The 26,462-nt window shown below is 29.3% G+C and overlaps 1 protein-coding gene across 2 annotated transcripts in view; it reads left to right on the top strand.

Moving 5' to 3' along the window:
- Positions 1 to 26,462, top strand: part of LOC142318344 (disks large homolog 5-like) — a 112,141-nt gene that overhangs the window by 10,486 nt on the left and 75,193 nt on the right. Inside the window, exons 2-7 of one of the 2 annotated variants that reach the window (XM_075354933.1) lie at positions 963 to 1,060; positions 3,794 to 3,917; positions 11,287 to 11,425; positions 16,543 to 16,710; positions 18,854 to 19,015; positions 23,465 to 23,707. In XM_075354933.1, coding sequence (XP_075211048.1) covers positions 1,018 to 1,060; positions 3,794 to 3,917; positions 11,287 to 11,425; positions 16,543 to 16,710; positions 18,854 to 19,015; positions 23,465 to 23,707 — 879 coding nt within the window. In that variant the 5' untranslated portion in view covers positions 963 to 1,017. Of the gene's footprint in view, positions 1 to 962; positions 1,061 to 3,793; positions 3,918 to 11,226; positions 11,426 to 16,542; positions 16,711 to 18,853; positions 19,016 to 23,464; positions 23,708 to 26,462 lie in introns of both variants that reach the window. The other variant, XM_075354932.1, reaches the window with a different exon arrangement.

Below are 26,462 nucleotides of genomic sequence, written 5' to 3'. Positions count from 1 at the left end.
AGTCTATACAATTTAAAAATAAGAAAAAGAAAATTTGAAAATAAATACACATAGGAAATTTATTTCAAATTATTTATTAACTTTTGTGTAGTATTTTGTCATATGCAGATATGGTGGTTCAGTATTTTTTATTCTTTTTTATAAGATTGAGAGAAATGCATTAACCTAAAATAATATATGTAATTTATAATTGTTGCTAGATATGACAGTAAACTCCTGTACTTTTTTTGTTATATAAGAATAATTGTTGCATTTTTAACTTGTAATTTAATTTTAACGATTTTTGTAGTCTATAATAAAACAAAACGTTTATGTTTTAATGTTTTATTACTTTGTTATTGTTATTATTGTAGTTGGCTACTGCTGGTTATTGTTCAATATGTATTATGTGTTACACTATATAGATGAAATAATAATAATTATTTGGTTGTATGTCTTGTTGAACAAAGATAAGTAATATTTCTTACAGTATGTTATGTTATACTCTGCTAGATGTTATGCTCTACTTCTATTCTCTTTACAAATCATCATTTCCCAGTGAAAATAGTCTTATTATTGTGGTGAAAGTTACTTCTGCTAGTGCAATACTAATTCTAGTTTAGTGCTTGACAGCTACCTATCTTTATCAGAGTAATCTTATTTTTTGTCTCTGTTTTGTTTAATTTTGCAGTTTAGTTTTTAAGTTTTCAATAAAAAATCTATTATTATAATTTGATATTTTTGGTGATTGATTTTTCAAGAAACATATTTATTGTTGTAGTTTTTGTGATTATGCAATTATTTAATAGATTTACATTTATTTTTTATTATGAAATAATATTGTAAAACTAGTTATTTAAAATAAGTACACTAATAAAGTTAATTTATGTTAGGTTGATATAATTTTCCTTCATTACACTTAAATCTATAGTTGACATTTAGGTTATGCATTGCTGTTGTTATTTTAATTTTTATTGTTTTAGGAGGAGGATATACTTTATATTATAATGGAATCGCTTAGAATGTGATAACAATAAAATGGCTTCGGCTAACTCTTCACTAGACAGCAATAGTAATTCAGGTAATTTTAAGTTTATTTTTTTTAAGTATGTTTTTTAAGTTTGCTATCTTAAATTATTTTCTTTTATCTTTATTGAGTTTTAAAATAAATTAAAAATTGAATCTTTATGTAAATTCATTCAATGGAATTTGGTCACTTAACTTCATCTTCGTACTGCTTCTTTTGAGACTTAGAATTTAATGAAATGTTATCAGTTAATTTACATCTGTATCTATTACTTTTATGCTTCTTCAATTAGTACTTAGAAATTTATTGTTTATGAAAACATAAATCATTTTATAATGGTTAGATAATAATCACAAACTTTTTTATATTAACCTAAAACTTTTGTTTTTCTTACTAATGATAGAATATGTGGTTAAATTAACTTAAAATTGAGCAAAATGCAAGGTTTTTTAAAAAAATAATTTTGTAATTATAATGAACAAGCATTGTTTATACACAAAACGTTTTTAGAAAATACTGGATTTTCATGTAATCACAACGTGCAATATTAAATTTTCTCAATTTCCCCTATTATTCTCTCCTGTCTTTATTGTCTGAATAAAGACAGTCTGAATTTTAATATAATTACTTTGTTGAATTTTATTATGTACATACCTTTTTATTTTGAAAAAAGTGATGCAACTTTTTTTAATTTCACATCTAGACTTCTAAAATTTTTAGAAAAAATATTAATTGAATTATGCTTTAACAAATTTTTCAAAGCTAAAAGTGTAGTATATTTATAATTAAAAATTACTCATTCAGTATCTTATAAAATACAGAATTTCATGAATGCTATTTAAAACACTGACGAATTATAAATAAATTATAATATATAAATAAATAAATTCTGAAACCAGAAAACCAGTAATAGAACTATGTTAAAAATAGGATATTTTAATGTTTTGGTTATAATAATAAATTATAAACTGCCTTTACATCTAGTAAGGCATGAATCATAAATCTGTAGTCCACCCTTTTTTTTTCCCCTAAAGTTCTGCCAAATTCGGAAGATGGAGGGCAGATTTCTCACATAGAGACTGACTGTATATTCAAAATTTAGGAATTTTGAATATAGTGTTTAGTGATTTCAGGATTGGGGATCCTTGGAACATTATGAAATATAAAAGTATGGGAGCTAAAGCAATTTTTTGATCCAAAGAAATACTTCGTCTATTTTTATTACAGCTATGAAAATAAAGAGTGTGATTTTTTAATGTATCCTTTACAGGCTTTCTATAATAGATGTACAGACAATTTAATTCCTGAAATGCAACTGTAGAAAAAAAAAATGATGGTACTTTAGTGTTTATTCTTGCCTTTGAAGTAGCTCCCGTTGATCTTTATATGCTGGTTAGGTGTTTTTCATTTCTGGAAACAGGCCTGTTTCAATTTTTCGGAATACTTTTGAGTTCCTTTATCACAAATTGCTAAATATCAATGATGTCAGAAACTCTCATTCTCTCAGTACTGTTTTTAATTTTGATAATTGATGTTAGTCGAGAAACTGTGTCCATCATGAACACTATGAGTATGTGCAGTATTGTAATGGATGATCCATTTGTGTTTGGCCACATTTGTGGTCTTTTGCTCTGAATAGAAATCTTTTCATCATCACCACTATTAATCTTTTCATTAGTCATTAATTGCCCATTTTGCCCATCAGACTGAAATAAATATTTTACTGCTCATTTTTAAGTCTGTCATTTTGTTTTTGGCCATATCTTGCTCATCTTAAGTTTTCTGATGCCACAAGGCACTTGAATTTTTTTTCAGTCTGTACCATATACCACTTTCAACAGATACATTGTTTCAGAGCAGTTTTCCTGATCTTCATAGAACATTTTGTATTACAATATGTTCTAAATTACGACCGTACATTTTTATATCAAATTTTACTCAGAGGTCCTTATTTTTTATTTTTTATTAATCATCTAACAAATGCTTCTGTCAGTTTGTAATTTATGCATGCATTAGTAATTTATATTTTCAAACAGTTTTACTCATGAATTTCCAATCAACAAATCACCACTTAAGTTATTTGCAAGAAACAGTTGAACTGTATAGGAGTTGACTTTTATTGTCAGAACTTCAGTTATTTGTAAAGGTATAGTCGATGTTCATTTAAAGTATTTTATAGAATATTTGTTGTTTTCTTAAATAACTGCGATTTTATTATTTTTTTGTTTTAATGAAAACAATAAACGTTAATATTGAAGTGATTTGGATTAGTTATAATTGCTGAATAGTAACTTATTTGCTAGTAAAATTAATTTGTTATTGAACTTATTCAGTTGGTATTAAAAGACAGTTGTATCACAAAAAAAAAGAAATGGTATAGTAAAGTATTAAACAGTATAATGTCTTATTTTAAATATAGTTTATATTATTTATTTTGCTAAAAGAAACAGTGTTTATAACAGTTGTTAATAATCACTTTTTGTCGATATAGGTTTTGGTTAAAATGATTTATTTTGATTTTTCAGGAAGCTTATTTTTGTGAAGTTTATTTTCTTTCTATTTTATGTTCTGTTTATTTTATACTGTGCTATTAAGTACTGTTATTCAACACAATTGTAGTAAACAGGACCATTGTTGTAAGTTCAGCAGTTTTAAGAGAGAAAAATATAATGTAAGCATAAGATTGCATAAAATATTTAGAAGTATAGATGAAAATATTGAATTAAATTTAGATAAATTCTTGGAAAAAATAAAAATATTTTATTGAATTTTTTTATTATATTACAGAAACCTTGACACGGAGTTTTTCTGTGTCAAACAATGATCGGAACAGAGACAATGCAACCAGAGACTATGAGGGTTTGAAGCAGCAGTGTGATATGGCAATGCATGAATTGCAGTTATTAAGAAGGTGAAAAATTACTCAGATTTTCTTAATCGTCATAATGTATATGTATTGGTAATTTAAAAATCCTATTTTTGTTTACTCTCATCAAAAAGATTTCATGCACTATGAGTGGTATTTTAAATTTACAAAAGGCCTTTCTCTTAAAGCTCTGATCTGAATCACTAGTGATTATTACTCTTATTGCTTAGTAAATCACAGTTTTTAAGCAAACTGAATGAACCTGAAAATTATTTTAATGTACTCATAAAAGTTTTAATTTTTTTACATTTTATATGTTCAGTACTGATTTAAAAAAAAAATGAAACAATGTCATTTTGTTATAAAGTTAAATTGAAATAATTACAAGGATCAGTTTTTTCTTATTTGAGGCAGTCGCTGTGTGTTGGTAGATATTAATAAAACACCAATTGAGCTTGTGGCCATCTTTTCTTCATTCTCATTTACCACATATATTTATTAGTGGCTATAATAAATGTAGATTTTTTAAGAATTAAAATGAAAAACTTAAGTTAATATAACTTTTTCTTAATGATAATTCTAGTATTGTTTTTGTTCTGATAAAATCACTTATTGAGATGTTTGCTGCTACATTTGATTGCAGACATCTTGATAGGAGTAAGTAAGTGATTTTAACTAGTTACTTGTACTTGGTTAAGGCTATTCATGTATATAGGTCTTTTTTTAATCATTACTCAATTTTTTTATTTTTATTTTTAAGTATGAACGACCAAACATTATTGCTGCAATATCCAAAAATAATACAGAATGTCAAATCAATTAAAAATTATGCATATATATTTTAGTAAAAAAAAAAAATAACTTTGAAAACTTAAGCAGGTAATTGAAATTTGAGTAAAAAATTTAGTAAGGGGATGTAAAGGAACCTAAGTCGAAAAGAAAAAAAATAATTGTGTAAATAGCTTTAATAATAAATATACAATAACGTGGAAATAGAAAATTACATTTAGGTTGAACATATATAATGAAAAGAAAGATTATTCTCTTAAGAAATAAACGTTAGTTATATTGAAGAAAAATAAAATAAAAATGGAATATGCTGATTATAAATCTGTATGCTTATTTTTTAAATACTGTTGTAGTTAATTAGATACATTTTTCTAAGTATATGAACAATTATTTACATTGTTTCAATGAAAAATTCACTTGTATTTAGTTAAATAAAACAATAGAATTTTCTGATTATAAATCTTCATACTTGTACTTATTATTGGACATTTACCCAGAAGTGTGACAATTTTTGTATATGCTATGAATGATGAATACAGTCAACTTATACCATGGCTTTATGGTTATACCACCAATTTTAGTAAAATCTTTTATGTCTCATTTTAATATTAAAAATTATGAGAAAATTGGTAACTGCCAAATCAAGGTCGTTTCAGTATTTCTATTATCTGTTTGATAATTTTCTGTTGCCTGTATGATGTGTGTAGTATAGCACTATTGCGCTAAATTATTATCATCGTTATTAATTTCTGGATTACCAGACAAGTTTTTATTTTGGTTCATTAAGCAGAGTTTTGTAGTATAACCCATATTTTGATAATTATTCATATTTTAAATTCTAAAAAAAAAGTATAAAAAATGTTTTTCACTAGACACTAAATTTGAAATTGTCTTACTTAGAGGATGATTTTTGATACTTCATGCAATCCTCTTTTCCCTTGGGTCAGAGTGGTGTACTCAGCACCTATTATTGGTCACAATACTTAAAAGGAATTTTTCTCCATCTTCATGACTCTGACTCAAGAGTTGTTTATAAAATTCAGCATCTCCTTTTATTTTCCCTGCAGGGTCAGTCCATGCCAACTCATCCAATACAGAATTAAAATGTTGCTTATTTTTTTTTTTTTGTCTTCAGTCATTTGACTGGTTTAATGCAGCTCTCCAAGATTCCCTATCTAGTGCTAGTCGTTTCATTTCAGTATACCCTCTACATCCTACATCCCTAACAATTTGTTTTACATATTCCAAACGTGGCCTGCATACACAATTTTTTCCTTCTACCTGTCCTTCCAATATTAAAGCGACTATTCCAGGATGCCTTAGTATGTGGCCTATAAGTCTGTCTCTTCTTTTAACTATATTTTTCCAAATGCTTCTTTCTTCATCTATTTGCCGCAATACTTCTTCATTTGTCACCTTATCCACCCATCTAATTTTTAACATTCTCCTATAGCACCACATTTCAAAAGCTTCTAATCTTTTCTTCTCAGATACTCAGATTGTCCAAGTTTCACTTCCATATAAAGCGACACTCCAAACATATACTTTCTAAAATCTTTTCCTGACATTTAAATTAATTTTTGATGTAAAAAAATTATATTTCTTACTGAAGGCTCATTTCGCTTGTGCTATTCGGCATTTTATATCGCTCCTGTTTCGTCCATCTTTAGTAATTCTACATCCCAAATAACAAAATTCTTCTACCTCCATAATCTTTTCTCCTCCTATTTTCACATTCAGTGGTACATCTTTGTTATTTCTACTACATTTCATTACTTTTGTTTTGTTCTTGTTTATTTTCATGCGATAGTTCTTGCGTAGGACTTCATCTATGCCGTTCATTGTTTCTTCTAAATCCTTTTTACTCTCGCCTAGAATTACTATATCATCAGCAAATCGTAGCATCTTTATCTTTTCACCTTGTACTGTTACTCCGACTCTAAATTGTTCTTTAACATCATTAACTGCTAGTTCCATGTAATGATTAAAAAGTAACGGAGGTAGGGAACATCCTTGTCGGACTCCCTTTCTTATTACGGCTTCTTTCTTATGTTCTTCAATTATTACAGTTGCTGTTTGGTTCCTGTACATGTTAGCAATTGTTCTTCTATCTCTGTATTTGAACCCTAATTTTTTTAAAATGCTGAACATTTTATTCCAGTCTACGTTATCGAATGCCTTTTCTAGGTCTATAAACGCCAAGTATGTTGGTTTGTTTTTCTTTAATCTTCCTTCTACTATTAATCTGAGGCAAAAAATTGCTTCCCTTGTCCCTATACTTTTCCTGAAACCAAATTGGTCTTCTCCTAACACTTCTTCCACTCTCCTCTCAATTCTTCTGTGTAGAATTTTAGTTAAGATTTTTGATGCATGACTAGTTAAACTAATTGTTCTGTATTCTTCACATTTATCTGCCCCTGCTTTCTTTGGTATCATGACTATAACACTTTTTTTGAAGTCTGATGGAAATTCCCCTTTTTTATAAATATTACACACCAGTTTGTATAATCTATCAATCGTTTCCTCACCTGCACTGCGCAGTAATTCTACAGGTATTCCGTCTCTTCCAGGAGCCTTTCTGCCATTTAAATCTTTTAATGCTCTCTTAAATTCAGATCTCAGTATTGTTTCTCCCATTTCATCCTCCTCAACTTCCTCTTCTTCCTCTATAACACCATTTTCTAATTCATTTCCTCCGTATAACTCTTCAATATATTCCACCCATCTATCGACTTTACCTTTCGTAAAATATATTGGTGTACCATCTTTGTTTAACACAATATTAGATTTTAATTTATGTACCCAAAATTTTCCTTAACTTTCCTGTATGCTCCGTCTATTTTACCAATGTTCATTTCTCTTTCCACTTCTGAACACTTTTCTTTAATCCACTCTTCTTTCGCCAGTTTGCACTTCCTGTTTATAGCATTTCTTAATTGCCGATAGTTCCTTTTACTTTCTTCATCACTAGCATTCTTAATTTTCTACGTTCATCCATCAGCTGCAATATATCGTCTGCAACCCAAGGTTTTCTACCAGTTCTCTTTATTCCGCCTAAGTTAGCTTCTGCTGATTTAAGAATTTCCTTTTTAACATTCTCCCTTTCTACTTCTACATTTTCTACCTTATCTTTTTTACTCGGACCTCTTGCAATGTCCTCCTCAAAAATCTTCTTTACCTCCTCTTCCTCAAGCTTCTCTAAATTCCACCGATTCATCTGACACCTTTTCTTCAGGTTTTTAAACCCCAATCTACATTTCATTATCACCAAATTATGGTCGCTATCAATGTCTGCTCCAGGGTAAGTTTTGCAGTCAACGAGTTGATTTCTAAATCTTTGCTTAACCATAATATAATCTATCTGATCCTTTGCAGTATCGCCTGACTTTTTCCAAGTGTATATTCTTCTATTATGATTTTTAAATTGGGTGTTGGCAATTACTAAATTATACTTCGTGCATAACTCTATAAGTCGGTTCCCTCTTTCATTCCTTTTGCCCAGCCCGTATTCACCCACTATATTTCCTTCCTTGCCTTTTCCAATGCTTGCATTCCAATCTCCAACTATTATTAAATTTTCATCTCCTTTTACGTGTTTAATTGCTTCATCAATCTCTTCGTATACACACTCTACCTCATCATCATCATCATGGGCGCTTGTAGGCATATAGACGTTAACAATCGTTGTCGGTTTAGGTTTTGATTTTATCCTTATTACAATGATTCTATCGCTATGCATTTTGAAATACTCTACTCTCTTCCCTATCTTCTTGTTCATTATGAAACCTATTCCTGCCTGCCCATTATTTGAAGCTGAGTTAATTATTCTAAAATCACCTGACCAAAAGTCGTCTTCCTCTTCCTACCGAACCTCACTAATTCCAACTAAATCCACATTTATCCTATCCATTTCCCTTTCTAAATTTTCTAGCCTACCAACCTTTTTTAAACTTCTAACATACCACGTTCTGACTCGTAGAATGTTATTTTTTAATTTTCTGGTGACCCCTTCCTTAGTAGTCCCCACCCAGAGACCGAACGGGTGACTAGTTTACCTCCGGAATATTTTACCAAGGGAGGCGCCTCCATCATTGTTATATGAAAATGCAGAGAGCCACATTTTCTTGGAAAAAAAGCAGCTGTAGTTTTCCATTGCTTTCAGCTGCGCAGTACTCAGAGGACTGAGTGATGTTGATATGGCCGTTTAAGTTGTTCCGACTCACGCCCCTAACAACTACTGAAAGTGCTGCTGCCCTCTTTCAGGAATCATTCCTTAGTCTGGCTCTCAACAGATACCTCTCCGATATGGTTGCACCTTCGGTCCAGCTACTCTGTATCCCTGAGCACTCAAGCCCCCTCACCAATGGCAAGGTCTCATGATTCATAGAGGAGGATGTTGCTTATAAAATTCATTTATTTATTTTTGTCACATAGTTTTAGCACATTTATAGTTGAAAACAGAGGCTATTTTATTTCTAAGATGTTTCATATATTTTTGAGCGGACATTTTGTATAGGTGTGTCATCCAATTTTGGACTTTTTTGAGGTTTGTAGAAACTTCTATTCTTTCTTGTTTTCAGATATAAGTTCAAACAGAAATAACATAAATCTGCATAAAATACTTTCTTTTTTTTAATTTACTATATACTATATTTTAGACCATATTTAGGCCTTTACCAAAGAAAATATTTCTATAAACTAATTGGAAGTTTAAGTTATAAAAACATAAAATCTCAACCTTGGAACTAAATATTTTTGGGAAATAATAGAGGTTCACTTTCAAGCTTTTTTTCTCATATGAAAGAAAAAACTTTTTATGAGACTATTTCTTGAAAAAAATCTGAGGTCTGGGAGCCATATGCTTATTTTTTCAGTCTTAAATTATTGTACTTTACTAAAATAGGTTTTATTTAAACTGTAATAACTCAAAAGAGACACCAGAAAAATCTCATATTTTCACTAAGCCAATTTTATATATGTAGTGAATAGATTGTTAAAATTTTTGGTTTTTCACCCCATTTTTATATTTATGTACATGCTGAAAGACAAAACATGATATGGGAGGAAGTTTGAGGATTCTCCTGAATTTAAGTAAAAATGGTGTGGGGTGAAATACACCATAATAAAATGGTCAGTGTAAAAAAAAAAAATTAATTAAAAAGTTTATATTTTGGCCATATTACTACTAGGATACTCTACCAGTTCCTTAAATTTCTGCTGTTATCACCTGAAACATGAATTACCAATCTGTTTTTTTTTTTTTAATTTGTGTCACAGTTGTGCAGAGTGTAGTACATAATCAAGGAGAATTTGGTGAACTATCTAAAAGATACAGTTATTTTGTAAACATATTGAATCATCATTAATTGACATTAGTAATTTGTGGTAATCTGGTGTGATTTAAACATAAATGTTGATTCATGGCAGTTAACTTTAAACTTATAGTGATGTTCCTTGGCAATTCTGTATCTTTGAAGTGTAACCAAGTTACAGTTTGCTATTGATGGTTGCTAGCCACTCACCTTGTGACATATTTCAGTTGATGCCTTATAGAGCCACTATTATTGAAACTGACAATATATGTGGAGATTACCTATATGTCTGAAATTATTAAATTAGTAATAAATGTTTCAGATATTGGCAGTTATTGAATCACAGCACAGAATGTGTTGGCATCCATCCTTGATATGTTGTAGGGCCATAAATATGGAACTTATAGTCAGTATTATTTAAGCTTGTCTGGTGAATCTGAATTGTAGCTTTCTGACAAACTAGAAAGCTCATATCACTTTACTATCTTGTTTAAAATTCTTCAATATCTGTATTTCTGGATTTACCGTTTAAATAAGTTGGTTGAAAAACAATTGTAATGAATTTGAATTGAGTTGTGTCCAATTTCCTTCAGGAAATCAAGTCTAGTGGTCAAGAGTGATGAGTGATAATGCAGCATTAGAAGATGATGCCATGGAGGAAAACACACTAATGGGCATTCTATAAAGAAATTTTAATAGTATCATCATCATTGCAGCAGTATTAATATCTAATATGCCATTGAATGTGAAAATTAGTTTTTATTATATTGCAAGTATAGTTTATATCTTTTGTAAAAAATGTTAACAGTTTGTGGATGCAATTTATTTCAAAGATTTATATCAGCATCTCAAAAAAGAATACTTTGTTCAGAGTAGGCCTATTTTCTCAGCCATTTTATGTTTACGAAATGTTTCATCAGGAAAATTGAAAATGTTTAACTATTTCTTTTTTAACTAACATTTTTGTTAGATTATGTAACTGTAAAATTCAGTTTATGTCGGCTTTAAAATCTGGTTATGAAGACAGTCATTGTCATTTAAAGTATGTACTGGTTTTCAACATTATAATATTCTGTTTCTTTTTATTTTGTTTTTTCTTTAATATTTTTTGTTTTTATTGAAAAAAAATTGTTTTATTTAATTTAGATATTTTTTTTTACCAATTTTATTTTTAATTTTTAATTGAAAGAAGGAAATTAAAAAAGTTAGAAATTAGACTAAGTATAAGAAATAGTTGAAATCGCTTATTACAGACAACATAACGAGACTATTAGACGATGTGAACATACAATGAAAGAACTTGAGTATTACAGAGGACAACATCATGCTGCTATGACCCAACTGGAGGCTACTGCCCAGGAGTCATCCAGTCTCCGTACCAAATACACTGAACTAGTCACAGATAAACAGAGGCTTGACAGAGAAGTTTCTGAACTCCGTTGTAACCAGCAGGTAGGTCTTTTATTTCTCTGCTTAATTTTATAATAAATACAGAGTAACAAGTCTATCCAGCTGTTCATTTTTGGATTTTACTTATCAAAATGAACAAGCATATATATGGAAAAATGGCAATTTCTTCTTTGTTTTCTTTTTGACCGTGGTTTTGAAAGAAAAGTTTATATTTCAAAATCAAATTGAGAAATAATAATGCACATGTTTACATCAATCTTCTCTAATAAGTAAATAATTATGAAGTAAACCAATCACACATTTCAGAAAAATAGCAATTTTTCATCTTTTATATCTCGGTAATTGTTATTATCAAAATATATTTTATTAGCTAACATTTTATGCCTTTCATTGTAATTCAAAATTACACCTTATTTTTGAAAATCAGTCAACAAACCGCCAGCCAAGTTATTTCAGAAAATTAATGACGTATAATATTTAGCTAGTTTTCATCTCAATCAATAATAGAAAGTCACAAAACTACAATAATGGAAATAAGTTCTCAATTTTATTAATTACTTGTTACTTATTTATTAAATGATAAAATAAACTAAATTTTATCAAGTACAATTACGCAGCTTGCATTATCTTCAAGAAGTCCTGTAACCCTAAACAGTTATATTTATGTTGTGATATTATTTCATATTTTCAACATTTATATACATTTGTAATTCCAAATTATTTATCCAGCAGAAGAACTCTGTTATAACACACAGAGCTATGATTCTTCAACTCCTTGACATGTAAAGCATTTCAAGAGTTATGTTTCTAAAACTACTTCCACCACTCTATGTAATTCTTAATTTGTTGTGTATTTAACATTAAGATATGTAGGTCTTGATTATTATTCCGCACAATCAGTTGTTTGTTGTAATAAGGTTGGGGTTTCTAGTAACCATTTGCTACTGCGATTATGATGCTTGTAAACCATGTCCAAATCTACCATCTTGGAAATAGTTCATTTAGGAAATAATACACTCAAAGATCAAAGTGAGATAAAACCCCATCTTCTACATCTAGGTATGTCTCATGATATCCATCCTTGAAGTTGACTAACATATTAACCATATTTCTAAAATTTGTAAATAAGAATTACCATTCATATATTCTTCAAAAAAATATGGCCTGAACAAGAATTACAATGTCATCCTGGCCCATATTATGATATATAGTGAATTCCTTTTTAACTTGTGGGACACCATTTGGAAATCATGCTAATAAAGTATGACAGTTGTAATATAACAGCCTATATTCAAGTCTTTTTTAATTATCATGTATTGTTGATTGCAGTGTACTGTCTCTAATGTACAAATAAATATAATTAGAGACTTCTCAGTTGAATTGGTGATGGCAAGATTTTCTTGCACTTGGATAGAGCCTTTTATCCACTATGCAGCTTGTCTTTCACATTAACAGAAGCAAGTACAGGTTTTTCCCAATCAAGGATCGTTGCTTTACGAGGCACATACTTGTTAAAGCATTCACAAAATGGAATCATTATTTGTGGCAATGTTTGCTCCCATGTGTCATCATTTACGCATCTAAACATGATACCAAATGCTTTTCAACATTTGTAATTGTGTCTGTGCATTAGCCATGGCTTTATAATTCATACAAGAAAGTGAAAAAAATGTCCTGTGTGATATTGAGATCAGGGATATCAACCAGTCTTAAAGAAATTATTGTCTGCCTTCAAAACAAGAGTAAACATGTTAATTGATGGAAGGGTATCGGGGTTTCTTGGAAGTACTGTACACTTGTAATAAATTTGTTGTATTATTGAAATATAGTTGTAATGAGGGTATTGTTGTGATAGTTACTACTAGTAACAGTTATCAGTTATTTTGATGAATTGATAATTTTAATCATAGTTTATAATAAATTTGTTGTTTATTATAATTGTATAGAATTTATTAAATCCCATTATTTTCTTTTAATGATAAGTAATCTTCACTCAATCATTGTCAAGAGCGGATAATACATATTGGTGTAAATCTATGAGTTAGTAATATTTTAATTTAGTTAATTATTTATAAATAAATAAAAAGGCAACTATTTTATTATATTAATTAGTTTTGTTTTTATTTTTATTGTTATCATATATTTTATTTTTTAAATTTGATTATAGTATAATTATTTTGATAACTGTTTTTTATTTGTTATATTTTTTGAAAATGGTGAATTTTGAAAATTTTCTCCCATATTGAAATTGTAGTCGTGCATCTTATGTATGTGTCTAGACCTGCAGATTGCAATCGAACTAAACATTTTCCTAATCACTTTTACCAAGGGCAGAGATTTTTTTTAAATTCTGCATTTCTGCATAAAAGGTTAAGAGAAACTCGGAACTTTTTCATAGAGCTCATGATTGAGGAAGACCGCAAAACACAAAAACGCACAAGAACAGGTATTGGAACATACCTACGATCTTTCTCAATCCAGAGGACAGCCCAGGAGGAAGGCTTGCATCACATGAACAAGTTAATTGTATGACTGAAGAATTCTGCAAACTCTTAATTGTATCCATATCGTGAACAAAAATACAAATGATTAATGAAAATGAAAACTTGTCAAGTTGACCATTTTGTGAGGTAATTTTACAAAGACGATAACTAATCCACAATTTGTCATTGCACTAATGTACACTGATGAAGTTGGATTTAACTGAAATAGAATCATCAGTTTCCTTGATAACCATTATTGGGCATAAGAAAATCCTCATGCCATGCAGCATTGCAAAATTTGAGCAATTATTTTAATAAATTTTAGATGTGTATCATTGACAGTGCACTGATTGGTTCATGTTTCCTGCTAGCTCAGTTGAATGGCAAGAATTATTACCATTACTTAGAAAATTTTGTACCAAACTTCCTTCCTTCCAAATGCCTGGATGAACTTTTTCTGGTATATAGAAATAACATGTAGTTAATACATCATGGTGCACCTATACACTTCACCATCAGTGTCATCCAGTACTGACAATTACTTCCATGAAAGGTGGATTAGTCATTGAAGATACTCAGCTACTGAGTATTGTCATTAGTTATGAAAATATATGTTAACCATTATTTTTTTAAATAAGTTTGTATGTTTGTGTTTTATCATTTAAATTTTAATGAATTTTGTAATTAAAATTGTAATTGACTCTTTAATATGATTATAAATGGGAAGTGCTTATACTAGATTTGGAAATGTTTTATTCTAAAAATTACTTAAAACTAGTACACACCTGGTTAGTATAGGAACACAGCCAAATCTGAAATCGGACTCATTTTAACATCTCTTTCAGTAATTATTCAGAAATCTTTATGCAATAAAAATGTTTATTTTTCATTTGTGATGTAAATATGAAGAGAACAACAGCAACAATCATTTCATGAAATCAAGTTCTTTTAAGTTTTGTGTGGTAAATTGGAAAACCCCAAATTTTGGTTGTTAACACCATTTCTTCCAAACCAGAATTATTTTAATATTAAATTGGATATAAAAAAAAACATTATTCATTCCTTATACATGCTAAAAGACAGGGAAAAGTGGTGATTGTAAGTTGCCATTGTACACCCCACTTGTTTTAAAACAAGCCATGAATATGTTCAGTTAGTATATTTTACTGTCTTCATTCATTACATCATCTAAAATATATACATATAAGTATGCCTTAATTTTCTGGTATTAAAACCAAGAAAAAGAATGTCTTGTATGTGATTAAATTTTATATTAGATCATCTTAGATTTTTTCTTTTATTTTAATATTTATTACTTAAATGATTAATTAGATAAAGATATTATCTTTTAGATTTTGTGTGTTAACTATGTACTTTATAATTACTTATTCTCATATGCGTCAATTTATACAGAAAATGTGAATTCTATTACATTGCATATTATTTTGTAAAACAGATCAGCATTATTGTATGATTTTATCTAATAAATTTGACTAGGTAGCAATCATTTGTTGGTGTCTGCCGCATTGCACTATGTAAGATATTAAAAAACCTGTCACTGAAGTTTGACAGTAAAAATTGATTTACAACAGAGTGGAAGTAAAATGTGGGGAAAATGTTACCAGCAACATTTTCAATGTGATTGAATAGGTTTTTTACATTTTTATATAGTTTTACTTTATCCACAAAAATTCCTGTTAGACATTTGCATTTTTAAACCAGTTTTAAATTTTATTATACACAGAAGATTGTTTTCTAACAAGGATGTCACTTTTTAGAAAAAAAAAGATTATAATTTTTCAGCTTTTATAAACTAAAGAGGCTGGTGGGTCAATGAGTTTGATCTCTGACACTATTTAATGTTTTACTGGCCATCTGAAAACATGATGTTTTTTGAATATTTACAACATTGCAGTATTTCAAACATTGCAGTATTTCTTTGTTAATAAAAAAGTTGTTAAAGAGCTTGATTCTCCTCAGGAGCATTACTTTTTCTGTCCTTCATAAGTAGAACAGTGTTTGCAAATGAGTAGTTGCAGTATTTTAGTTTTTGTTAAATGAAATGTTGTAACTGAATTTCAAATTAAATAAAACACCAGGGGCCTGAACACCAACAACAACAAGAATGTCTAGTTTTACTGGGCACTGTTGTGGTAGAGGGGCTGAACCTTTGATATAATTCAGTTCTTACAATTGGAAGTTGAACACTATTTTTCCTGGTGTTAATCTAGGGGAGTTACAGAATCTTCACCAAACATAGTAGTGATGATCTCCTTTCTAGACCTGAGAATGAGGAAACTGGAGTTAGATGATTTTTTTTTTGGAAACAGATTTGACTGTTTATTATAATAATGATCAGCCTTAATATGATGAAATCATTGGAAAAGGTGGGATAAAATAATTTACCTTATCATAATTATTTATTCAATAAATACTGTACAACTGAAAAAAGCTTTTATAACATATGTAAAAAATTTTTAGTTTTTGAGATTACTGCAGATACACAAAGATAAACAAAAATTATCATTTACCACTTTATTATAAAAGAATGATTTAAATTAGAATTCAGTTTTTATTATGGGGGTTTAAATTTTATTATGTTTACGTTCTGTTAATAAATTTGTGTTTTACGTTCAGAATGGGATGTTTAATTTAATGTGGGATTTGTCAATTTAGGAGGTAATTGTACCAGATGGTGGAAGCAACGATACTTTAAATCAACATTACATTACTGCACTAAAAAAATATGATGCAATGAAGGAAGAATATGATGCGTTAAGGAAAAGATATGATGATTTAATTGCCTCTCATTCATCTGCTGTTGATAAACTTGAATTAACTCAGGTCAGCTTTTTTTATTTACTGTATATTTATTTTTATTTAAAAAAGTAAACTTATCTAAGTAGCATTGGAAATTTTTTGAAGTTATGAATAATTCTGAATGAGTAACTTCTTACAACTTCATTTTATGCCTTCAGTTCAAACATTCTGTTGTAATCTTTGTATTTTTCTGTAATTTTGTTTATGGCATTTTGTTCTTACTTTACACTATAATTTCGAGTACACTACTCTCTAAGACAACCCTGATAAAGTTATTAAACCATTAATTTACAAATGATCAATTTACCCCAATAATCAAAATGATCAATTGCCCAATAATTTTATTATAATTATCTTTTGGTTATGTTTTATCATCTTTTTACTCTGGTTTATTTTTTTACTGAATTTCACTGCTAGTAATTTAATTATGCCATTTATTATTTCTTGTAGTTTCTGTTTTCAGCGTATCTTACATTTTTTGACCCTTAAAATATATTATTAGATTATTATTTTAGCTCATTTACCATTTTCATTATGTGTGAATTAAAAAGTGAAAGGGACAAGTTACATCATTGTTTAGCTTCATTCTCTGCTTCATGCTGATATGTTTGGTTTTATAAAATGTTTAAAACTGACACCTGAATTGAATTTATTTTGTATCGATTTATATTTTCTGTTCATTAGAAGCTCATTTTATTCTCATATTTGAATTATTCCAGCAAACACATTGCCTAATTACTTTTAATTAAAAAAATAAATTAGTGGACTGTTGTAAAATTGACATAAATGTTCATTTTTACTTATTTTTTTGAAAATCAAGGTGTCAACAGAATGATTAAGACTATTTGCTTTAGGAGAGGTAAAGGTAGAAAGATTTGTTCTGAGCAAATATCTAGCAAATAAATATTTTATCAAAGAACATTAGTTGATTTTTTTTAAGCTTGTAAATTTTTTTTCTAACTATTTTCCTGTAGTAAAAATTGACTGAGATATAGCATTTTGCATCTCCTACCTTTTGAAAAATTTAACTTTTACTTTGTATTTCTGTGATTCACTCAGAATCATAAATAACCAAATTTTTCTTAAAAAGTGGCTTTATTTTCTTAAAAACTTAAAAAAAAAAATAAAAATGTAATTATAAATGTTTTCTAATAAAAAGCAATAAAAGGTCTGGACTCAAATTTCTGTCATACAATAATGAAATGGAACCAAATTGAAACTAATTTCAATCTTTAGACTTTTACAAGGAACTTTTAACTTAAAATGCTTTCAATTACAAGCAATTTCTTATATTGTAATTGATATATAATTTGTTGCAATAAATGAAATTATTTGAATTTTGAAACATTGTATCTGTTGGTAAAGTGATAATTGTCATCACTTCCTCAGTTGACAGAGAATATTATTTTTCCTCTGTAATAGAGTTTGTTATGTGGAAGATGAAAACTGGTATTTGTAGGACCAATTTGATGTTTCTGGTGAAAATAGAATTTAATAGTGTTTGAATTAATGTATTTTAATACATGTGGTTGTTCAGTAATATGGTTGTACATGCATACATATTTAATATGGGATTATAATTTTTTTGGCAGTGACCTTACTATCTAAACAGACATTTTTACAGCATACAAAACTGTTACGTGCACTGATTTTAATGTTGCAATGTATGACTATGTAATTTATTTTATTACAAGATATATATATATATAAAAATATATTCTAGCTTTATATTCTATTTTTAAAATACATATGTTTTTGAATTTGTGGCTAGTTTGTGTTTAAAAGTTCAGTTCTGGTAAGTTTATAATTATAGATTGCAGATTGCAGATATGAGATTATGGTTATATTTTGTTGTATGTTAGTCTTCAATTTTTTTTTTTTTAATCAAAATACATACCATACAAATGTTGTAAAATTAATTAGTGCAAGATGTATATAACTAAATTATAATTTTCAAGATAAAAGTAGTAATCTTATAATTAGATATAATTTTCAGCATTTTGTTTAAATTTTTCTACCCCATTTCATATTATTGTCAGTTGTGTAAGAAAGTTTTAATGTTTGAATTTTATTTATCAAATTGATTAAAAGAATTAATAAAATTTTTATTCATATTAATGTTAAGTTACATATATAAAAAAAATTAATTTGTATCTTTTCAATGCAGGAGGAACTTGGAAGACTGAAAAAGCAATGTGAAGAAATGGTGCAAGAACGCAATGTAGCTGTACGAGAACGAAATGGATTGAAGCAGCAATGTACAGCTGCAATTCGTCAGTGGGATATAGCCTTGCGAGAGCGTAATGAATACCAAGAAGCTTTAACAAAGGTTGATCTAAGAATTGTTTTAAAATTTAAAATTTTATATGTTGCTTTTTTTATTGGAGTTTTGTTTGTGTTTTGTTGTTATTAAGCTGGATTAGTACCTAGTAAAATATAATGATTGACATAGTAATGTTATATGTAGGAAATTGCAAACTATTTTATGGAAGTGCAGTATTATTTCAAACTGAACTGAACTTCATTGTATATTTGTAGTTATCAATCCGTAGATTGTTGGCTATAACTCTCCATATGTCTCTTTGGTCAGCGATTCTCTTTAGTTCAGCATAGGTCCAGCAATCTATATTATTTTATATTTGACTAATATATTCCATCCTAAGACTTCCTCTAACATTTTTCCCTTCTGTAGCACCTATGATGAAGGACCTGATTAAGCTCTCATATGTCTTATAATATGTCCTGTGCACACAGCTCTTATTTTTCTAATTAATGTATGTCCAAGCATAATTTCTGTAATCCAATTGTCAGTAAAAAAATTGAACATTTGTAACCTTTTCAACACAACTAATTTTCATCATCCTATAGTAGTACCATAAAATACAAAAGCTTTGATCCTCTTTTTCTCTGTTTCTCCTCAATTATCCACATCTTACTATCATAGAGGAACACAATCCATACAAACATCTTCAGAAGTTTTCCTGAGTGTTATACTGTCATTTGTTACAGAGAAAAGTTTACACATTTTGTTGAATTCTGTCTTTGGTTGAGGTAGGTCACAACTTTCATCTTTGATTTTCCATCTAGTGTTGTATTACAGATGGGTAAAGCAGTTATGGGATCAGTTGACGAAGGGTAGATGGAGCTATATACTGATCCTAGAGCTCCAGAGATTGCTGGACTATAAGCGTGGGGAGTGGGTATGAATTAACCCAGATACTACTAGTTGTGGATGCTTTAAAGCATTCATGTGAGGGTGGTCATTTAGAATCTCTCCGAATGTGATTATTGCAAAAGGGAGGATACTGTTGTAGAACATACTATTTGTATATGACAGGCTCTTGCAGCACAGGGAAGTGTGCCTGAAAGAATTCAGCGTGCTAAAAAGAAAGGTAAAGTAATTTTGGCTCTGAAGTTGTTCACCATTTAAAACACAGCTTGTCTATCTGCTACCATGTCAAGCCAAGATTATTTAGTTATTAAAAAGTATAAAATGTTTGTCCGCAATCTTCAATGAAAATTACATTTTTCAAATGGTAAGGGGTTTTTTATTTTACATTCACATTGGAAATTAATGATAAATTCAATGGTCAAAGTTAATTGCAAACATCTCTGTTCAGGAGATAGAATCAGTTGCATTAAAAAAAAAAAGATTCTTCTACATTACTCTTGGAAAATTTATAAATAATTTAACTACAGATGTGTTTATTTATATTATTCTGTTTATTCTACTGTTTATAGTTATTGTTTTTGTATCTATATTTTCTTGAGTCCTGTCAAACCAATCACTTGTAGCCTTTCAGCTTTAAGCATGAATTATTGTTAATTATTTGAAATAGGGTTTCTCATGACTCCCTACACACTTAAAAAAGTAAAACTGATGTCCAAATTAAATATTTTTGCAATTTTTTTTTTACAAATTCACCAGACTTGATTGTCATAAATCCTAAGTCAAAGAAAATTCAGTCAGCTTTGATCATAGAATTTATTGTTAATTTCAAATTGAAAAGATGTCAGAAATTTTATTTATTTATTTTCTACTGTTTCTATTTACTGTAACAAATTTCAGATGATTCTGAAATGATAATGCTATTCCTCTGTGATACATTTTACAATTTCCAGACTTTTGAAACATCCAGGTTATTATTCAAACATAGTTTTTGTTAATACTAATAATATTATTATTGTTAGTGCTAGTCATAGTGCTCATTTGGTACTTAGTGTGTTTGGCTGGACTAATGTAGTTTAAATACCAAAAATAGTATTTAGTCAGTGTTTGGCTGAGTTTTTATCTAAATATATAAATCTGAATTTAAAAAAAATTATTGTCAGAAATCTCATAAAGAAATGCAGAAAATAATTTTACACATTTTATAAAGATCTAATAAAAGGATATTTAAATGAATAGTTTCATGTACCTTGTTTTTTACATAGTAATATATTATTGAAATGAATAAAAATGTCTGAGAAATGAGATAATGTTCTTTTACCAATTAATTTTAAGTAGAAAAGGATTCAGTGAAATATTTTTTTATACTCTCAAGAACCCTTTAAATCTGGAGTAGTGTGTCTTTCTGCTTAAAAAAAAAATTAATAAGCCAAACTATTTTCAGGTGATATTATTGATACTTTTACCAAATGTATATGGACATTATAACATTATATTATACTGTACTATATTATATTATACTATATACTAACTGCAGCGGCATGCTGTAGGCACGCCCTCCGCAGCTTGGTCCTTCAGGCTGGCAGCGTCTCAGAATGGTATTATTTATTAGGTGTCCAAAATTTATTACCTCTTGTGTAAAAATGTTTTTTTTTTTAAATGATGAAAAGCAAAAAAAGGGTTGGTCATTGTTCAGTTAAGCACCTTCCTCATTAGGAAATAAGTTTTAGGGTGGGTTACCATCATCATACTTTCTAAAACCAAAATAACTTCAAAACAATATATCTGCTTGCACTTATAAACTCTTCTCTTCAATAAACAAAAATCGCTGTTCGATTTATCAATCTAGATCATCCAAAGTTTCTCTAAAAACAACATTTTTCACTCATTTATCTCTATGCTCTGGAGACAATTTCACTTTCACTCTATTCCGTGCTTTTATTCTTGGTAATGCAGCATACAATGTATGCCCAACATACAACAAGAGAAGTCCAAAAACTTCTCTTATGAAATCATTACCAACCAATTCAAAAGTTTGCTCTTGAGACTTATTAATCATCATACAAAAAGTTAATCACACAGGAAACTGAAGTCTCTTCAATGAGAACCCTTGTGTACTCTTATCAATCAAGGTTATTCTTGTAATACAAACTGCTTCAACATATGCAAGTTCACTCACTACGAGAGCTGGAAGCTTAAATATAAATTAAGTTAATGTATTATATTCAATTTACAAAACAAATAATCATTATACAAAACTAACCTTCCTTGACACAATGACAAAAGAAAAGTTGGCTTCAAAATCAATAAATCGCTAAGGAGGATGTATAGGTTTATAAATTCTTGTAATTTGTATTGTTGTATACTGTTTGATTTGACCCACGTGTTTTGCCTACTTTTTGGTTATAGTTCATTATTTTATGAAGAAAAACAATCACATAAATAAAAAAATATATTAATATATATATATATTTTGCATACATATTGATATATAATAATATAACCAGTATACAACTGATCACCACAAGTCTTGTACTAACAAATTGGGATTTTCCGCTAGTGATCTGTACTTCTAGTGCTAAGCTAAGGGGATAGACACACACACACACACACACAGATAGAGAAAGAGAGAGAGACAGACAGACAGACAGACACACATACAAATGCCCTTTAATAGGGTAGGATATAAATATACAATGTAGTATACATTATAATATTATATAATTGTATAATTATATAATATTGTATGTATAATACATAACTTTTTGTACACTAGTCTTTTTAGCTTGGAAGCTGATTCAAAGCTTCCTAATAATGTTTTTTACTTATTCAGAGCTTACAAATTATTTAAATGCAATCTTTATTTGATAAAAATATGAATGTATTTATTTTTTACTTTTCCCTTTTCCAAATTTTTATGGGAATAGGAGTATGGATTTCATGGCTTATTTGTGATGTTAGAGTATTGTAACATTTATTTTTTTAGAATACGAGGCATATTTTAAGTTCTGTTAAGGTTTAAAAACAAATCAGGAACACATTAACTATTTTTATATATAATTTCCACCATTCCAGAAGGATTTATGTTAATGGGCCACCAATTTTTATATTCCTTCATTAGTGAATGAAGCCACTTATAAAAACAATTACTAAAATGCCCTCTTCATCTTATCATTGTATTAACCGCCTCACTCATATTTCCTTCTTCAAAGGATCATGTTATTATGACCCCATATGGTGATACTGTTGTACAAAATTCCCAATCATTGAAATATCTTTGAATGTCTTTTTAGAAAAAAAATACTATCAGTTGAGAATATTGTGTTCTGTAAGAAAGTTGTTATATTTATCCTATTCAGGTATAATCATCGTGGTTATTCCTGTAAAAATGTTATTTTTACATTTTTAAACACTTAATGGAGATCTTTGCTTCAGTTCATTTATTGTTTTATTAGCAGATTTCTTTTTTATTTTTTTTAGTTTAAAAATTTGTGCATAAAATAAAAATAATAATTTCCATCTTGGATGTGTTTATTGTAATATATCAGTAACTTAGTTTCTATCACAATTTTGGCATATTGTTTATGTAGGTATATTTATTTATTGTAGGTTCAACAACAGCATGAGGAGGCTGTTAAAGAGATTAATCAAGCAATGGCTGTAAGAATGAAAGCAAGTAAAGACCTTAAAAGATTGACTGAAGAAAGGAATGCTGCAATGCAGGAATATTCCTTAATTATGAGTGAACGTGATACTGTACATAAAGAAATGGAAAAGTTATCTGAAGACTTAACCCAAGCTTTTAAGAAAAATAAAGCACTTGAACTAGAAAGCAAAGAGTTCATGGAAGAGGTATTGTTTTTTTATTTACTATCTTACTTGTATAATGTCTGCAACTTGATTTTTTTTAAATTAAGTTAAAAAAATTAATAAACTTAAATATTTAATCTTTTTTCTATTAACGCTGATGAGTCAAAAGGAAAAGCTACTCCCATATGTCATCCACAAACAGTGACAATGGAAGTAGTGTATTTTCTGCTGTAGTTCCCTTTGGAAACTATCAGACTGATTTTTGCGAATTAAAAACCATGATGTAATTTGTTTAATTAGTAATAGATCAATTCAGCATTCATTAAGTTGAAGATGTTGCAAATTATATAACTGTTTCCTTTTTTTGTTTTAGTGATTTACATATGTAAGTTATATTAATTAAAAGGAGACCAAAAATAGTTTGGTATTGTAAAAAAAGTTCGTTAGAAACAAAAAAGAATTGTATAAAAAAAGGCATAAAATAAAATGAATCTCTAATTTGTATTTTTGTGATATACTATTCATTTTCAGATTATTGTAATTGACAGGGGGTTTTTTATTAAGTAAACATAGGTAGTAAGAAAATGTGTGTTGTTACTTAGTCACATGCATAAATATGTGTTTACTCTTCTCAATTTTGGCTTTTTTATGAACTTGCTCTCACACTTACAATAATATCTTTATACTTTGTAGTGTTCCCTGTACATTAACCTACTAATTTGGCTTCTAATATGTATTAGATGGTTTCAGAAAGTTGCAAAATAAATCTATAAAAATGTTAAGTATATGTTTTATGTTTTATATTTTAACAGCTGCCATCTCTTTCAAATTGGTCTCCACAAGAAAATATACAGTTTTCCCAAGCCTTTTCTAAACATCAAAAGCACTATCAAATTCCTTTTCTTCAAGACTGTCCAATACTTTCTGTGATTATTGTTCAGTGTCTAATATAGTGTCAGAACGATAATCTTTAAGATTGCTTCATTTTGGAGAAAAAACTAAGCCATTTGTGTTAGGTAAAAAGTTTGGAGGGAGTGCAGCAATTATCGTTTTGTTTTTTTTGTCAAAAACTGTCATCTTATATGAGATGAGAGGCAAGTTTTTGTCCGGGGTACAATAGTCAATTTCTGTTTTTCCATGGTTCTGGTCTTTTATTGTTACATTAGTAGGAATTTACATCTTTTTGTTCCACTTAGGAACTTCTTCAATCCTATTGACGTACAGTTCTTCTTCACATTGCCTTTTTTTCAGAAGAGCAATACATTTATTTAATTATACGACCCAAAAAATATTCTTTAAAGCCTGTCAAAGCATTTTGAAAGTTTAGTGGCCAAGTTTCATGCAAAGATTTGTTGCAAGAACTTACCTTGCATCAAACTACACTTACATTTAGTATGACGGTCATTCAAGTATAAATCGGAATTTGTTTACAAAGCTTTTACTGATATAAAGTTACAAATAAATTACCTTATTGTTCTATATAGTTTATTTCAACAGAAATATATTTTCTCTACCAGATAGGTAGTATCCTGATCTTATCAAAAAAACAAGATGGTTGTCCCAACGACCAGTCATGCACATAATGCTTGACTGCGGCTTTGTGATCAAATCATTCCTCCTAAAGGTTCTTTCAGCAAATCAAACATGTGAAATCACATTGTGACAAATTTGACAGAGTCTGAGCTGCTATAGTATGTAGCTATGTGTTGTTTTGGAGAAGGAGGTCATTGTGAATCAGTTGCTGGCATCATTTGTTATATACTGCCTGATGCCATCCAACAACTGGCAGTAGTATGCCGCATTTACTGTCTTTTATTTGAGCTGGGATTCAATCAACGGACACCTTTTGAGCCCCAAAACACACTTGCTAGAACTCCTTCAGCTGACAAGCATTTCTTGCTCGTGATTGGTGCCCTCTCACCACGTTTTTCTCCTCCATACTTGTTTCATGTTTTCCAGGGTGTCATGGCTGACTCACATTTTATCGCAAGTCACAATACAGTCTGAAAATGCCTCTCCTTCCTCAAAGCAATTCAGAAGCCACTGAAAGATGTTTTTTCAGATGTTTCTCTGTGCCTTAGTGAGAAAACATGGAACCTATCTTGTCGACACTTTGCTGTATCCAGCTGGAGTGTCTAAACCCAGTAGGTTGGTCTAGTGGTGAACTCATCATTGCAAATCAGCTGATTTCGAAATTGAGAGTTCTAAGGTTCAAATCCTAGTAAAGGCATTACTTTTATACGGATTTGTACGGATCCTCTGAAGTAATACCTTATGGTGATTCCAGAGGCTAAACAGAAAATAAAGAAGCTGGAGTGTGTGACAATATTTTATGCACATTCCCAACACTTATGCCCACCTCTGATGGAATTCTAGCAATGGTTATGTGGCAATCACCTTTCACAAGATCGTGAAATGCCTGAATGTTGTCTTCATTGACGCTTGTCCATGGACGATGCTCATAACTTTCGTTCTCCATTACATCACGGCCACTTTGAAATTTTTTGGCCAATCAAATACTCGAGGTTTTGACAGGGTAGCGTCTTTGAACTGTGCCTGGAGTCGAGTAAAAATTTCAGAGGATTTGACACCTTCGTTGGTGAGAAATTGGAGTATAATTTGTTGTACAATGGACCATGGTACCTCCTGCACAGACATTTTGCTACTGATGTAGAGGCGTAATCTACATATGTGTGGCTGTTTGGTTGCTCCCCTTCACACATATCTAACTAACACCCGCAGTGCCCACCACATTCACTGTTCTTCCTCAGTCCACACAGCAAAATTCTGGTTTATA

This window comes from Lycorma delicatula, chromosome 1, assembly GCF_047948215.1.
Source record: "Lycorma delicatula isolate Av1 chromosome 1, ASM4794821v1, whole genome shotgun sequence".
NCBI classification, from domain to species: Eukaryota; Metazoa; Arthropoda; class Insecta; order Hemiptera; family Fulgoridae; genus Lycorma; species Lycorma delicatula.
The sequence above is the reverse complement of the archived record's forward strand: the minus strand, read 5'-3'. Positions and strand labels throughout refer to the sequence as shown.